This window comes from Miniopterus natalensis, chromosome 8, assembly GCF_054644295.1.
Source record: "Miniopterus natalensis isolate mMinNat1 chromosome 8, mMinNat1.hap1, whole genome shotgun sequence".
Classification (NCBI taxonomy): domain Eukaryota; kingdom Metazoa; phylum Chordata; class Mammalia; order Chiroptera; family Miniopteridae; genus Miniopterus; species Miniopterus natalensis.
In genome coordinates, this window is record NC_142088.1 from 46,439,320 (window position 1) to 46,455,832 (window position 16,513).

General features: G+C 36.7%; 1 protein-coding gene across 1 annotated transcript in view; it reads left to right on the plus strand.

Annotated features, from left to right (window-relative positions):
• Positions 1-16,513, plus strand: part of GRB14 (growth factor receptor bound protein 14) — a 97,490-nt gene that overhangs the window by 66,990 nt on the left and 13,987 nt on the right. Inside the window, exons 4-8 of the mRNA XM_087819811.1 lie at positions 5,337-5,458; positions 7,625-7,699; positions 10,404-10,541; positions 14,690-14,800; positions 14,994-15,089. Coding sequence (XP_087675937.1) covers positions 5,337-5,458; positions 7,625-7,699; positions 10,404-10,541; positions 14,690-14,800; positions 14,994-15,089 — 542 coding nt within the window. The remainder of the gene's footprint in view (positions 1-5,336; positions 5,459-7,624; positions 7,700-10,403; positions 10,542-14,689; positions 14,801-14,993; positions 15,090-16,513) is intronic.

Consider the following 16,513-nt stretch of genomic DNA (forward strand, 5'->3'; position numbering starts at 1 on the left):
GATAATTTTCTCATCTCAGTCTCTTTAAGTTAATGACATCTACAAAGGCTTTGCTATATAAGTAACATTTACAGGTTACAGATATTAGGAACCATTATTGGGGCCATTATTCAGCCTACTGCAGATATTATAAGAATTAAATACAGTAATGATAAAGGTCTCAGATTGAGATTTGCAGGGATATAACTTTCTTTGTTTCTATAACTGATTAATTTTTGATCTTCAGTCTCCTGCCTTCTTAACGGCAGACAGTTTAATCTTTGTTTGCTTTATGGATTGTTCTGTCTTATTGGGGTAAACAATAAATTTAGTTTCTATAAAGGAGATAAATACAAGTTTAAACTATTCTCAATTGAAGGATTAGACCTACTTTTACTCCTCCAGCACCCTATTGGGGCTTTGAAGTCCCAGAAGGGATATTTGTCTAACTCTTGTCCAACTCTTCATGTTCTGAAAACTCTTGTTTCTCTCATGCTTATTGACTAAACCATATACCCTTAAGTTCATGGTTTTCTCTTGGCCCTTACATGCTCCATCTGGGGGACTTGGTACCACTGCAATGCTCTTTCTCCATATTGGGATGCTATGGACTCATCTGCCTTGATGTCAGCCATTGCTTCGACTCAGCCATTGCTTCTCTACCATGCTAGATGCAGGGCTTCTACTTGAGGCTAGAGGTCTCGTAGGCTACAATGTGGTTTGAACCACACAAAAACTTACCTTGCGTTATATCACCATCAACTCCTTACCCTGGGGTTCTAGTTCTGGAAGGGGGCAGGGTACAAGGTCACTTAGGACCTACACCATCTGCCTACTATCTAGGTCCCTCTCAGTCTCTACTCCACCCTTTCCTCCACTAACCCCTTAACTCCATCTTTCCCAGGGGACAGAGGGTGGATTTCTGTATGAGGCAATGGTGGATTGGCTAAGTATGATTCTCCCTAAGAGTTATACCTGTCAAAGATTGATAAAGTCTACTTTAAAGCTCAAAAGAAAAGAAAATCCATCTCTGTCATTATTTTCCCCTTTGTATAGTGTATCTTGTGAGTGGGGTACATGCTGTTTTCTTAGTGATAGAGAGAGGTAATGGGCACAAAGAAACAAACAAGCAAATACCTTGCTTAATACCTTGAAACTTTCTCCCACTGTATTTATGAAGAATATAGATCTAGTATTTAGCATATACTATGTTTAATAATGTAAACCAATGTTTCATAAGCTTCAAAATACCATATAGGTTTGTGTGAGAATAGACTATAAGGATAGAAAGATTGTTAGGGATGCAATTTCCTACTCAATATCTCTTCATCTTTTTTTTAAAAATATCTTTATTGATTTCAGAGAGAGTAAGGGAGAGGGAGAGATAGAAACATCAATGATGAGAGAGTCATTGATCTTCTGCCTCCTGCACACCCCCTGCTGGGGACCTACCCCAAAACCCGGGCATGTGCCCTGACTGGGAATCGAACCTGGATCTCCTGGATCCTAGGTCGATGCTCAACTGCTGAGCCACACCCGGCCGGGCCCTACTCAACATCTCAATGACTCTTGGATCTACCTCCACCTTCCCCTGCTCCACCGCCAACCTACTTCTCTTCCAGTCTTTCAAACTCATGAATGGCAACATAGTTCTTCTAAGAACTTAGGCAAAGACCCTCGTGTCTTCCTTAACTATTCTTTCATTCCATGTTCAACTTGTCAGCAAATCCTGTTGGCTATATCTTCAGAATGCATCCATATTCTGCCTACTTCTTATATGTGGACTGCTACTACTCTAATCCCCCCCTTTGTTAATTACGATATTCTACCTCCAGCCTTAAGCCTCTTAAGATCAGTTCTCCACTCAGCAACCATTGTAGTCCAATGAAAACATATTCTCTGTTTAAATGGCTTCTTATCTTTAAACATATTCTCTGTTTAAATGGCTTCCTACTTTGGAGGAAAAGCCAGATCCTTACTATGAACTGCAGGGCTTTTCCCAGTCCCCCTGGTGTGTGACTTCTCTAACCACCTCTGGTACTCTCTCTCTTTTGCTCACTCTGCTTCGGCCACATTGACCTCATGCTGTATTTCAAACATATCAGCCTTTCTCTTGCCTCCAGAGCTTTGTTCTTGCTCTTCCTCTAGATAGCTTGGCTCATGCTCTCTTCTCCTCTGGGTTTTTGTTCAAATATTACCTTCTCTAAGAGGCCTTCCTTGGCAAGCTATTGAAAATGACTTATTTCCCTTGTGCCTTCCTCTGTCCCTCTTTCCTGTTCTATTTTTCTGTGTAGTATTTATAGACACCTTTTAAGATTCATATTTTATTTATTGTCCATGTCTTTCCATTAGAATGAAAGCTCCATGAGGCAGTGACTTTTTACTGTCTTTTCACTACAGAATTCTAAGCCCCAAGATGATTGGCACATGGTAGGCCTTCAATAAGTATTTGTCTAATGGGTGAATAAATGAATGAGTTATAACTGCCAGACTACATGGATTTGTCTCATAACAAGTAGGAAGTAGGCAAGCTTTTTGGCTAGGGGTCAAGTTGACATAAATGTCTTACTTGGTTTGCTGTGATATTAGTGCTCAGGTTGGGTTGGAAGACCAAGAAAGTAGAGGGTTGGAGATTAATTCAGAAAAGAGGAGGGTCTAAATCAGAATGGCAATAGTGGTAATGGGTGGGGGTTTGTTGGTTGTGTGAGAGACACTCAGAGGAAGAATGCCTGATATCTGGGGATAACAAGAGTAGAGAATATTGAAATAGATATGGAAAAAGATGTAAGGAAGATAGAATAATTTAGGAAAAAGCAGTTTGAGAGAGAAAAATGAAGAGGATTTTGGATTTTTTTTAGATTTTGGTAAAATATACATAACATAAAAGTTACCATTTTATGCATTTTAGAGGTACAGTTCACTGGAATTATGTATATTCATATTGTTATACAATCACCAACATTCATCTCTAGAACATTTTTATCTCCTCGTACTCTACCCATTAAACCATAACTCCTCATTTCTTCCTCCCCTCAGTCTTTGGCAACCACCATTCCTCCTTTTGTCTCTGTGAATTTGTTCATTCTAGGTACCTCATGTAAATAGAATCATACAGTGTCTGTTCTTTCGTGTTTGTCTTATTTTACATAACGTAATACCTTCAAGATTCACCCATGTTGTAGCATGCATTAGAATTTCATTCCTTTTAAGGCTAAATTTTCCATCGTATGCCTATATTACATTTTGTTTGTCCATTCATTTGTTGATGGACATTAGGATGTTTCCACCTTTTGGCTATTGTGAATGATGCTACTACGAACATTGGTGTACAAATATATGTTCCAGTCCATGCTTTCACTTCTTTTGGTTATATACTTAGAAGGGAATTGCTGGAATTGTTTAATATTTTTAGGAACTGCCTTACTGACTGTGATTTTTAGACAGACTGTGTTTGAGGAGTGGAGAGTCTAGCAGTCAGGACTGGAGTGTGAGTGAAAGCAGCTGTAGCTGGAGATTTCACTTTGAGGAACTTGACAGACGTGATGGCTAAAGAGGGGAGCGTGGATTAGTTTAGAGAAAGGGAAGAAGAGAGTGGAGCCAACACTGCATCTTAGGAGGGAGAAGGAGCTACAGGAGTTAGTCAACGAGACAGAAAAAGAGCAGTTGGAGTTAGAAACAGAACGCGGAATGTGGATACACACTTAGCTCAAACTCATCCATATTCATTGAGCACTCTTACAAGAACTTCCTTTCAGAAGAATAAGCTTCTATTTAAGTATGACATTACTTTCAAGGGTTCGGGTGTTATAGGTCACAGATCGCTACTGAGTGTTGAATTTCTGAGACACAGATACTTTTCAAAAAGGTCCTAGAAAAAGCAGAGGATTTCTGTACTCCTTACTTGGCTGTTTTCTGTTTCCTGTTTTGCATTAGTAATTTCAGTTACTTTAACATTTTATTGCAGTATGACATACCTTAAGAAATGTGAACAAGCCATATGTGGACAACTCGATGAATTCTCAGATATTGCATATACCTGAATATCCAGCACCCAGATCGACAGAATATTTCCTATGCCCAGTGGGTCCCCCCACACTCCCACATACCCACAGTCTGCATTACCTTGATTTCTAACACCATAGATTTATTTTACCTGTGTTGAACCTTATATAAGTGGACTCATGTCATATGTACTCTTTGTGTCTGACTTCTTTTTTTAATTTTAGAGAAAGGAAGGGAGAGGGCGAGAAAGAGAGAGAGAGAGAGAGAGAGAAACATCAATGATGAGAGAGTCACTGCCTCCAATTGGGGATCAAGCCCGCAGCCCGGGCATGTGCCCTGACTGGGAATCGAACCACGATCGCCTGGATCCTAGGTCGATACTCAATCGCCGAGCCACGCCCGGCCAGGCTGTTTGACTTCTTTTATTTAACATTATGTTTGTGAAATTCTTCCATACAGCTGCTTTTTGTTGTAGTATATATTCCCCTGGGTGCTTTTACAGAACTTATTTATTCATTCTCATGCTGATAAACATTTGGGTAGTTTCCACTTTGGGGCTATTATGAATAATGCTGGTAAGAATGTCACAGTTTCCTATTAAACAGGTATTTTGCATGTTATGTTCACCTCTTTAAAGTTGTAATTGCTTCTTGTATTTAAGTGACTTTCCTCCTAAGTGCCTTCCCACCCTACTTAATTATCTTCATTGTTAATACAAAATGTATTTCCCTGAATATCAGTTTTTAAAGTGTAAAGTGCCACAGAAATCAGGTTTCTTAAAAATGTTATGTACTTCCGTTAATATTTTCCTTGTAAAGCATTTAATTTTTCTTAATTATCCAGATTATATGCCTTAAATGCATATTGAACCTGTCAAAATTTTTCTTCTCTTCATGGGCTGAATTATTCATCCTTGAGGCAAATATTTTAACTCTGGCAGTATGATGAGTTGGAGAAAAAGAATAGCTCCCATATTCTTAATGCTGATTTGTTATCAAACTTATGCTATAATTTACATAGCAAGAAAAGGAGATTCAGAAATAGCTAAAAGTACATTGTGATATTTAATGTCATTTTTCTCTTTAGGTTACAGTCTGCTTTGGTATAAAAATCAGTTATTACTAATTCCAAATTGATGAAAATTTTATCAATCTGCCTATTTCAGAATTGAGTTGAAATTTTCTATCTTGAATAAGTAAACATACATACAGAATATATTTTATGTATTTGTATGGATTTATATATCCATAGATATATATATTTGTCTACCTGCCTATCCATTTATCCATTTTATCTACTTATCCATCCATCCATCCATCCACCCACCCACATACTCACTGAAACATCCTTTACAGAAAGAATAATAGAAGACCATGAGCTGGTGGTGGAAGTGCTGTCTAACTGGAGCATGGAAGAAGAAAATAAGCTGTACTTTAGAAAAAATTATGCCAAATATGAATTCTTTAAAAATCCAATGGTAAGTGAAATTCCCATTAATAGTCATGGAAAAGAAATGAATTTGTTAAATTTTATCTTAGTTTATGTGAAGAAAAGTGTCACTGTAAATAAAATATAATTCCCTATTTGGTAACTTGTAGGTAAGAATTCTGGTTCTTTATAATTATAGTCACATTTCTTCTTACTGTATCATTGATTCATCAGCATCATCACAGAAGTTCAAATACACAGTTTTCAAGAACTCTTTTTCTTGCTTTTTAAGAAAAAAACCCTATACATTTCATTTAGGGAATGAATTATCAGATATCCTTAAGCAGATTCCAAAATATTATAGTTTAACACTTTTTCAGAGAATTTAGGAAATTTAAAATATAAAATTTCTAAAGTAATAACAGATTGATGATTGTTGGAAGTGTTGTAACTTAATATAGAAATTTAAGATTGACATGAATCTGGCCCTGGCCAGATAGTTCATTTGGTTAGAGCATCATCCTGATATGCCAAGGTTGTAGGTTTGATCCCCGGTCAGGGCTCATGCAAGAATCAACCAATGAATGCATAAATAAATGGAACAAGAAATCAATCTGCCTCTGTCTCTGCTCTGTCTCTCTCTGTCTCTGTCTCTGTCTCTGTCTCTGTCTCTGTCTCTGTCTCTGTCTCCTCCCTCCCTCTTTCCTTCTTTCCTCCTCCTTTTCTCTCTCTCTTGGATCAATAATTAAAAAAAAGATTGTCATGAATCTTGCTGGTGCAAATTATTTTGTTTTTGGTGCAGTAATCACTGAGCAAGGTAGAAATTAGATTAAGTCCAGTGTATTATTTAGTAAATACTACTTTTTTTGTAGTTCTCTTTAAAAGAAAATAAATGTGTGTCACATTCCAATGAAGACTAGGAATCTGGAGAAGTCAGAATAGCCTCTGGGATCATTATTTTAAATTGTTTTTGTTTCTGCAACTATAGGTTACTTTTATACTAAGTTTTGGATAATTTGATTGAAATGATCTTTTAGGGAGAATATATGATACTCACCATAATAGAATATTTTCAAGCCCCTAAAGACCTCTTACGTTCTCTTTTATTTGAACCTATTACTAGAAACATAATGGATGATCTTTGACAGAGAAAATGAGAGTTCTAATAAAAATTAAATAGAATTTGAAGGGAAACTGTTTTCTTATGAATCTTTATAAAAAGCAAGAAATTGAAAGTCATAGTTATAGACCTATGGTTTAGTGGTCGTTTTGGATTTTATCTATTTTCTAAAAATTTAAACAGGCTATGCATTCATTTTATAGACCTAGAGCAAAATGGTGGTTCTCAACCAGGGTGGTGATTTGACAATGTCTGGTGACGTTTGTGCTTGTCATAAGCCATAAAAGGGTAGGGAGAGCTGCTAGTAAGTAGAGGCCAGGAATACTGCTAAATATCCAACATTGCACAGGACAGCTCCTCCCTCTCCCCACAACACAGTATTATCAGATCAAATGTTCGTAGAACTACTACTGAAAAACCCATCGTAGAGGAAGTAGTGTAGAATATATTTCCCCAAACTTGTCTGATCACAAAAATTTCCCGGGGGTGGTGGGGGTGGTGGAAGAGTGCTTGTTAAAAACACAGGATCCAGGACCTACCCAGAACTTCTGAACCAGGCTCTTCAGGAATGACGCCCAGGAATTCCTATGTCAAGGCACTGCTCTGAGTGAATTTTATGATTAAACAAGTTTGGAAAAACAGTAAGTGGAAAGGACTGGACTTCTCGCTCTCAAGCCCTAGTTTAAGTCTGGCTCCTCTGCACTGTGGGCTGTGACCTTGAGTATGCCCTTTCTTATAAGAGCTTTGACTTTCTAAAATGGAGTTGATAGTCCTTTAGCACCTGCTAGAGTGGTTGCAGGACTCAGGGAAGAGATGTAGGAGCACGAACACTGTTAGCCCGAGGGCAGTGTTTTGTGTAAGGTGAGGTATGTGAATCTCATAATGTGAGGGCATCATCTGAAGGTATTTGCTATTCTGGGCTGTAATCTGACCTTTTCATTAAGATACCTGAAGGTAGAGTCCAGGGACTGGCATTTTAAAAAGTACTTTGAATGAATTTTCAACACACTGATTTAAAGGACGTTTGCTTTAGATTATAATTGAATCTTTTTCAGCACAGTTTTTGGGGTAATGTAACCTGTATCTTCTCCGTAGTATTTTTTTCCAGAGCATATGGTGTCTTTTACAACTGAAACCAATGGTGAAATATCCCCCACACAGATTTTGCAGGTAAACTATATTTTCATTAAAATGTGTAAGTAATAATAAAGGGAAACTTTAAGGTCCATATTTGTAAATGTCTAGAATTTGAAATGGTATGCTTTGAATGGTTAATTTTTGCTGGAGGTAAAACTGAAAAGAAAAGAAAAACAGAAAAAAAGGAAAGAGCAAAATCTGGATAAGAATTTCTTGAATCAGTAAAGCTCCCTAATATTACTATTCTTCCCAGTTTTGGCCAATTGTCAAAGGATTTTAAAGGTTTCAAAAGTGTGTATCATGAAAGGAAACTTGCAGTTTTGCTCTGCGATGTGTTTAAAGATTATATTAGTCTTTGAAAAATTAAAATTTCCAGTAAATTGTAAGCATTTTACTAATAGGTATTTAGTATTAAGTTTTATAGCAAATGCCCTCAATCCTATTTGTAATATTTAGCAATTAAATGAAAGGAGAAAAAAAAGATACAGAATGTATCTATTTCATGTACTAACATTTGTAATACCTATGACGGAAATATTTGAGTAGGACTGTGAAATGTCTTAGTTGAATTAACAGTACTGGTTATTTAATTAAAAATCTCCTTGGTTTTGCATTTATTGGGCTGATTTCTCCTAAACTGGCTGTAATTTTAGGTGATCATCTCCCAAGTCATTTTTACTACACTAAAAGAATGATTTTAGTTATTTTATTTTATTGTTGATACATTAGTAGATTTTACAACAGAAGCTCTAGAGTTGTTACTAGATTTATGTTGAGCAATATCTTTATAATGGGTGCTGTTTGATCTAAGGCCTGGGCATCCCCAAACCCACTCAATATTAAATGGAGAAAAATTGTAATATTTTCAGTATAGATACTACTTTACATATATTGATATTTAAATATACTTGTAAATATATTGGGTATGACAGATTTGTCTTTTTTGCGCTTTTGAATAGGTTATATTTCATTTTTGCACTTCAAAATATTTTTAAAAAATGATTAGTTTCAAGACATTTTTCTCAAAGCTATTTATATGCTACCAGTTTTCACAGACACCCCACCAGAATGTTAGGGTAAATGGCAGCAGCAGTTCCCAGCACCCCAGCTCTCAAGCCTTCTCAGGGCCTCACCAGTGGGATGTAACAGGGTGGTAGGTTGGAGTCTTTTTTCCACCTCCTTTCCCAAATTCTCTTATAATGTAGTTATATTACTTTAATGTTAATATATAAAAACAAGAAAAATCGTAGCTTTGGAATCAGATAGTTTTGCATATGGCCCTGACCTCTTCTGTCCACTGAGGCAATGTTTCCAGCTTTTAAAACGTTTCTTCTTTTTCTAGTGTGACCTCTATGACTCCCTTTTTAAAATTTAATTGGTTTGCTCTAATAACTTGGAAAGCACTCAAACTAAAAAACGCACTTGCCTGTTTTGCATGTCAATTAATTAATATCTTTGGCTCATTAAATTAAAATTGTTTTTAGTAATTTACTTAAAAATCCTAAGTATCTACTAGCAGCCTTTCCCAGAGTAGCCTTTTAAAATGTTACATTGTTTTAGCTAATAATTTCTCTTCTTTTCAGTTTTACCATTTTACATTTGTTTATTCACAGGCATTTTTATTTTCTTCTTTTAATGAGACGCTAATGTATTTCCATTGTCTAATTAAAGATACTTAGCACAACCACTCAGAGCTATTCCTTTTCATTCTCCTTTTCCTGACCAACATATGTGTCAGTTAATTACTACTGTGTAACAAACTTTTCCAAACCTTAATGGCTTAAGTACCCACTCACATTTTGTCAACAATTTTGTGGGGCTGGAATTTGAAAGGGTTTAGCTGGGTGGGTCATTTCTGAGACACATTGATTCACAGAGGGGTTGAAGATCCCCTTATAAACTGGCTTTTCACTGCATGTGCCTGGTCCTCCTTGGCCTCTCTGTCTCTTCCCACATGGTGTCTCATCTGGCAGGGCTTCTCCGAGTAGTCACATTTCTTATGTGACAGCTAACCTCCAAGCTTTAAGTAGTGGAAGCCATCAAGCTAGTTAAGGACTCTACTTAGAATGGGCTGTCTGTCTCTTTTGCCAATTCTGTTGGTCAAAGGAGTCATAAATAAGCCTTGCTGAGATTCAGGGGGCGTGAAGAAACAGGCTCTACCTCTTTATGGTTCAGTGGTTGGATCACTTTGCAGTAGAGCAGGTGGAATGGAAGATACTGTAGTTCTCTCTGGAAAACACAATCTGGCATACCTACTCACAGCTGAGAACCCTCGAGACAAAGAAGAGTTTGTTTGCTTTACCCTCGTTAAGGATGTGAACTTGGCTTAACTTTCTTAATAATTGAATAACTGAAGTCAGGATTGTGGTCCTTCACCATGATAAAGTTGAAATTGATAAGTTGTCAGGGAAAATCATAGAAAGGGGTGAAAAGTGTCAGGACTTAACTTCATAGATAAATCCAGCTTTTCAAATGGACATTCAAATAACTTGTAATTTTGGTTTGGCTAAGTACTGATAATTTAGAATGTATATTTTGTGAACATATTTTCATTTGGAACTTGAAAGACTGATTTATTTCCTGTTGTGTATATATTGTCATTTCTCTAATGGTATATAGGTAGTATTCATACTGTTAGATTTTACATCTTTGTATTTGAAATCTGAACATGATTGATATAAGGCTGCAATATCATTGATTCAAAATCAGTATGGGAGTGTCTAATTTCTTTTTCCAGATGTTTCTGAGTTCAAGCACATATCCTGAAATCCATGGCTTCTTACATGCAAAAGAACAGGGAAAGAAGTCTTGGAAAAAGGTTTACTTCCTTCTAAGAAGATCTGGTTTATATTTTTCTACCAAAGGGACATCAAAGGTAATTGAAAATATCAATGATGTGTTTTATTACTCATATATGTTATAAGTTAAAATGGTTTTCTTTATTACTTTATTACTTGATCTCAAGAGTTGTTAATTTTTTTGGATTCCAAACATTTGTTATAATCTGTTTAAAAACTAACGATTCAGCTTTATTTCCCACTAGATACATCCTTTGATGGAACCTAGATACTCTTATTTCAGTACCATATCTTTTGCTCATTTCTTTCCCATTCTGAATTCACCTCCTTTCTCCTTACCCTGGGGCGTGAATTTTGAGGCCCAATATAGTTCACATCTTTTCTTTTCACCCCAGGTCATACTGCTGACCTTGCCCACTTCTGAACTTCTGTTGATATTGATGCAGTTAGTAACACTCAGCTGAGTCTGTAATTGCTCTTTCATTCCTTTGTTTCTGTTGGTTTTCTCTCCTTAGCTAGATTGTAAATTCCTAGAGGAAGTTATGATATGATCAGGGGTAGATGTACTTGTTTGTGTGCTTGTGTATGTATACTTATGTATACAGTTGCATAGACACACATGTGCAGATGTCCACATAATCTCTCACACATGTAATTCACACAGTGCTCAGCACTATGCAGCCTGTGTTTTGATGTAGTCTAGTTGATGCAGACTATGCCATATGGTCTGTGTTTTGTAAGTGTTGACATTTTATGCAATGCAGTGATATCTTTCAAGTAAAACTACTTTTGAGAGTTTTCATGAGAGGTTATTTTAATTGTATTTTCATGCATCTGTTAGTGACAACTTTGTTGATTCTTCAGTCATTTTTCTCTGGCTGTTTTCCAATATTATTATATTTATTGGTGTTCAATAATTTCCCTGCTATATTTCTAGGTGCATTCAAATATATTCTTTTAAAATTAGCTTGATTCTCAACATATGCATTCAATCTTCAGATTCCTGGGGGTTTTTTGGTTTGTTTTTTATGCTGGGAATGCTCATCCATTACTTATTTCTCATTCTCATTCTTTGATCCTTTACATTTTTAGGAGGGTGAGCTGTCTCGGACAGTCATGGCTCCGGGTGCCTCTTTTCTTAGGGCTGCTGAACCTCAGCCTCTGCCTGTCTTCCTGTGGCCTTCCCCTCTTTCTCTGTGTGTCTCTTAAAAGGGCACTTGTCACTGGATTTAGGTCCCAACCAAATAATCTAAAATGACTTCATCTTGAGATCCTTAACTTAATTACATTTTAAAAGACCCTTTTCCCAAATTATGTCATAGCCTTAGTTTCTCATGGCTTAGGACATGGACATATTTTTGGGGGAGCTATTATTCAACTCACTATAGGAAGCCAGTGAAAATTTTTTAGCAAGAGAGTGAAATGATTAAGTTGTAAGGTTAGTATGGCCAAAGTGAGTTTAAAAAAATCAAGTAGAGAAAGAAAAAGAGTGAGGAGGAGGGAGAGAGGGAGAGAGAGGAAAGAGAGAGAGGTGAGCACCGCAGATGCTAACTAGATGATAATTTTGGTAATTCAAGGTGGAGGTGATGGGACCTAACCTGGGTAGATTGTTTCATGGAATGGGGCTTTACTAATTTAGAAACCATCCCCTTACAGAAATCTTTTACTTTGAAGTATGTATTCTTTGACTGCTTGTGTTTTATCATACAGATGCATTTAACTATTTTTTTGTGACCATTTAAATTAGTTTTCAGATTTCTTTATCATAAATGATATTAGAATGGATAATTAATTACCCATTTTTGTAATTAAGGTTTTAGACTTTTTTGTGACCACTTTAATGAGCTTGCTCTTTTCCCAATGTTTCTAATATATGAAATTACATGAAGATGTTTTTTGAACAATTGTGTGGTGGATCATCTTTTTGCTTTTAAAAATGAGAGAAAAGTAGCTTGTAAATCTAGTAATCATGCTTATCTTACTGGTTTTTGTTTTGATTTCAGCGATTCTTCACTGGATATGATAATGTCTCTCTAGTTCCTACATTCTTATTTCTGCAGCAGATTTCTTACAAAAATCAACTGCCCATTCTATTTTACTTCCCCTTCCCCTTTTTTTCCTCCCCTCCATTAGAAAACACAGCTCTTCTTCCTTCCACTGGATCCATGCTTTTATCCTTGCAATGGTCTTCCCCTTGGCTAGGCAAAATCCTAAGTATCAAATCCCTATTCGAAGTCTAGACCTTAGCTCTTTTCAGCATAGTGTCTGACTTTGCTGTGCATCAGTGCATGATATTCTCTTTAGTCTGTGCCTAGTGAGCTCATGTTCCATAGTCTATACGTGAAAATGATCTTAAGTTTCCTTCAAAAAAGAATAACCTCAAGAATTGTGACTGATACAAATTATATAGATTATTTAATGTCTAATACTGACATTTCTACCTGTTAAGGAGACAATATCCTGTTCTTTTTCTGTGAGACTGGTCTCAATTTATTTTAGTTTCTAAAAATGTAGGCTGCATGGGAATTGGATAGCCACTGCTCTAAGCCCTGGAGATGTGACTGTGACTTGTATTTGTAGAGTAACATCTAATTACCCTCCTCTCCAGCTCCTCTGATGTACACGGGTGCATGCTGAGCTTTTGCTAATCATGCCAACTCGGCCTTGTAGTCTTATAACTTCCTAAGCCTTGATATACTGATAGTAATGGGGAAAAAAGTCAATCAAAAGAGGACATTTACATGCCTCTACGGCCTTCCAGTGTTTCTCAAGCTGCCTTTTCTCACATTTGAATGACTCAGTGAATTGCCTTGTGCAGTGTATCAGTGGACAAGCATGGTCTTATTCCGTCTTCATAGAAATCAGAAAATTTTTTTCTAGCAAATCAACTTCTATCTAGGAATTAAACTTTAAAGGCCATGCTGATAAGAGTATCTTTCTCCTTTCTCCTCACTTGTTCCATGGGCCTGTTTTAGTAATTTTCTTTTCTGTGTTATTTTCCCATGGAGTTTGGAACTATAGTCATTCATTAGATCAAAATGCCTAAGAACAGAGAAATGGTGACACATATAGAAATTCTCACTGTGCCAGTCATCAGGGACAGGATAGCCTGCTGTTCAATGACTAGATTTGGATTTGGATTTGAATGGGTTGCTCAAATTGCTGAATGTTGTTTCTATGTCCGTCCTCCCTCCCTCCCTCCCTCCCTCCCTCCCTCCCTCCCTCCCTCCCTCCCTCCCTCCCTCCCTCCCTCCCTCCCTCCGTCCGTCCGTCCCTTTTTTCTAGAGCATTGCTTCTCAAATCTCAGTGTATAGGAATCACTTGGAAGCTTGGTAAAATGCAGGTTTTGATTCAGTGGGCCTGGGGTGGGCCCTGAGGTTTTGCATTTCTAATACACTCCGAGGTAATGCTGGTGTGGTCAGAGACCACGCTACTAGGAGCAAGGTTTTAAAGAACAAATGTATTTCGGTCAGTTTTGATTATATACTCAACCCCAGAATTAAACACTTCTTCAAGTTATTAACCTATCACAGAATAATATGACCCAGTAATTTTCCATGACCAGTTCTAAATCTCACGGATTTTGCAGAGAAGAAATATCTGTTCATGATTCCACTTTGCCTTGAAAATCAGACACATCCCATAGCTGGATAACTTCCCCGAACTCATGGGTACAGGCTTCCTTCTTTCAGTAAGGGAAGGCAGTCGTTCCTCCTATCTCATTGCTTGCCGTGCTGTTAGGCAGTACACAGACCAGAGGGATGGTTATTTGTGAACGAAGCAGGGATCATTGTCTGATTCTCTTTTTTCTTCTCTTAACTGCTGCAAAAGCTTAAACCAACCCTCTTCCCTTGAATGAACTAACATTTGAAACCCAGAAAGGAAAACATTTTCAAAAGCCATTCTTTCTGTCTTCTCTCCTTTGGAATCCTTGAAATGGTGGTTGAAGGAAATAATTTTGTGTGTGTTTTTGTTGTTAAATTTTACAATAGGAAGATGTATTTTTTGTATATTGGAAGTTAAATTATAAACAAGTTGCTACTTCTCAAATTAAATGATATTGTGTCAAGCTCCTAGTTATTTAAGGATATGGTGTCTTAGTTTTTATGTGACATTATTTGGGATAATGTTTGCCAAGGTATAAATGATGTAATGTAGTAGAAATACAAAAGAGATAGTGTAAAATATGTACCTAGGTCAACACTCGCATATTTTCTGTTTTTAGGAACCACGGCATTTGCAGTTTTTCAGCGACTTTGGCAATAGTGCTATTTATGTGTCACTGGCAGGCAAAAAAAAACATGGAGCACCAACTAACTGTGGATTCTGCTTTAAGGTACAGGCTTAATATTTTGATAGATGAATAAAGCAAGCCTCAGCCTTTTAGGTAAGCTTGAGTTTCTTTTAATTTCTTTTAAAAAGAGACAGTTTTCTCTTACACATATGGGAGAATTTTAGTGGCTTTTATTTCAACAGGTGTTACCTTCAAGATATGCATTAACGATAAACAATGTGCTGTGGCCTTCTAGCCTAACAAAGCGCGAGGGCCCCGAGACCTGAAAATGCTCTGTGCAGAAGAAGAACAGAGTAGGATGTGCTGGGTGACCGCGATTAGATTGCTTAAGGTAATCTCGCTGCCGTTGTGAGTTTCTGTTAAATGCTGGGGATGCCATCGGGGTTTGAAAGAGCTGTATTTCAAAGTGTGGAAATTCACTATGAGTTTGTGGGTATGTGAGTAAGAAGAAAAATCACCACCACCCAATATGTGTATTTTATTTTATTTTTATCTAAAAGATAAACATTGGCAGAGTAGAGTGGAGTAACCTAATCTTTATCTTTTGTGTGTGAAGTATTCCTTTTTAGCAATGTTCTGATTTTAATTTTGTCTAAGAATATTACATCTAGAGCCAGTATAACTGATTGAAACTTCTGTGCATGACTTAGTGTGCATTTTAAAAACGTTGCCATCGATTCAATATGAAGTACATTTTAAAGTCTGCCTACCTAGATAGGCTTAGTGTAGTGGTTTTGTGTTTTAAGTGTTGTATAAATTGCTTTCTATTTTAAGTTATTTCTATAACTCAAATTATCATGTAAAGTTTACTATAGATGTATTATTAAAACATCCACCTTTGTGTTAAGTAGAAATCACGACTTTTCATAAGTATAATTTGTCAGTAAGCATTTTGAAAGGTGTAAGTGTTCTAAAGGTAGGTAGAGAAGAGAGACACATAACTGATTTCTTCCAGAATGTATAGAAAGCATTTATTTTGAAACCTCCATGCTAGTAAATTTAACACAACTTTAAATTTATAATTATAAAATTGTGAACCATTTCCTTTTGAAGAAGGGTGGGATAATCAGAGTCAGATTAGTTGTCATGCAGGGTTTGGAAGAGAGTTTTACTTTTTATTCTTTTAATTTTTTTTTTAAATTGAGGTGAAATTCACATAATGTAAAATTAACCAAATTAACTCTTTTTAATGTGAACAACTCAGTGGCATTTTTTGTGTTCAAAATGTGTAACCACCAGCTCCAAAACATTTTCTTCACCTAGAAAGGAAGCTGTACCCATTAAGCAGCTACTCTCAGCTCCTGGCAACCACCAGTCTCTCTTCTGTCTCTATGAATTTATGTATTTCATGTAAACAGACTCATACAGTAGTTGACCTTTTGTGTCTGGCTCCTTTTACTTAGCATAATGTTTTGTTGCCCATTCATGCTGTAGCATCTGTCAGTAGTACTTCATTTCTTTTTATGGCTGAATACTCTCCCACCGTATGTATATGTATGTTAAACAAACAATTTGTTTATTTATCTATTGATGGATATTTCTACCTTTTGACTATTGTGAATAGAGTAGAGAAAATACCTTGAGGTTTCTGGCTTTCCCATTCTATCAGAATCCTGGAGATCAGGCTAGGCTGGTAGCGGAGATGCTTTCCAACCTTGTGAGCCAAGCCTTTCTCCCTTCTACCTTGGGCTCAGAGTTAGGCACCCAACATAGAAGCAGGTGGGAAGCCCACTTGCTTAAATCAGTCTTCCAGTG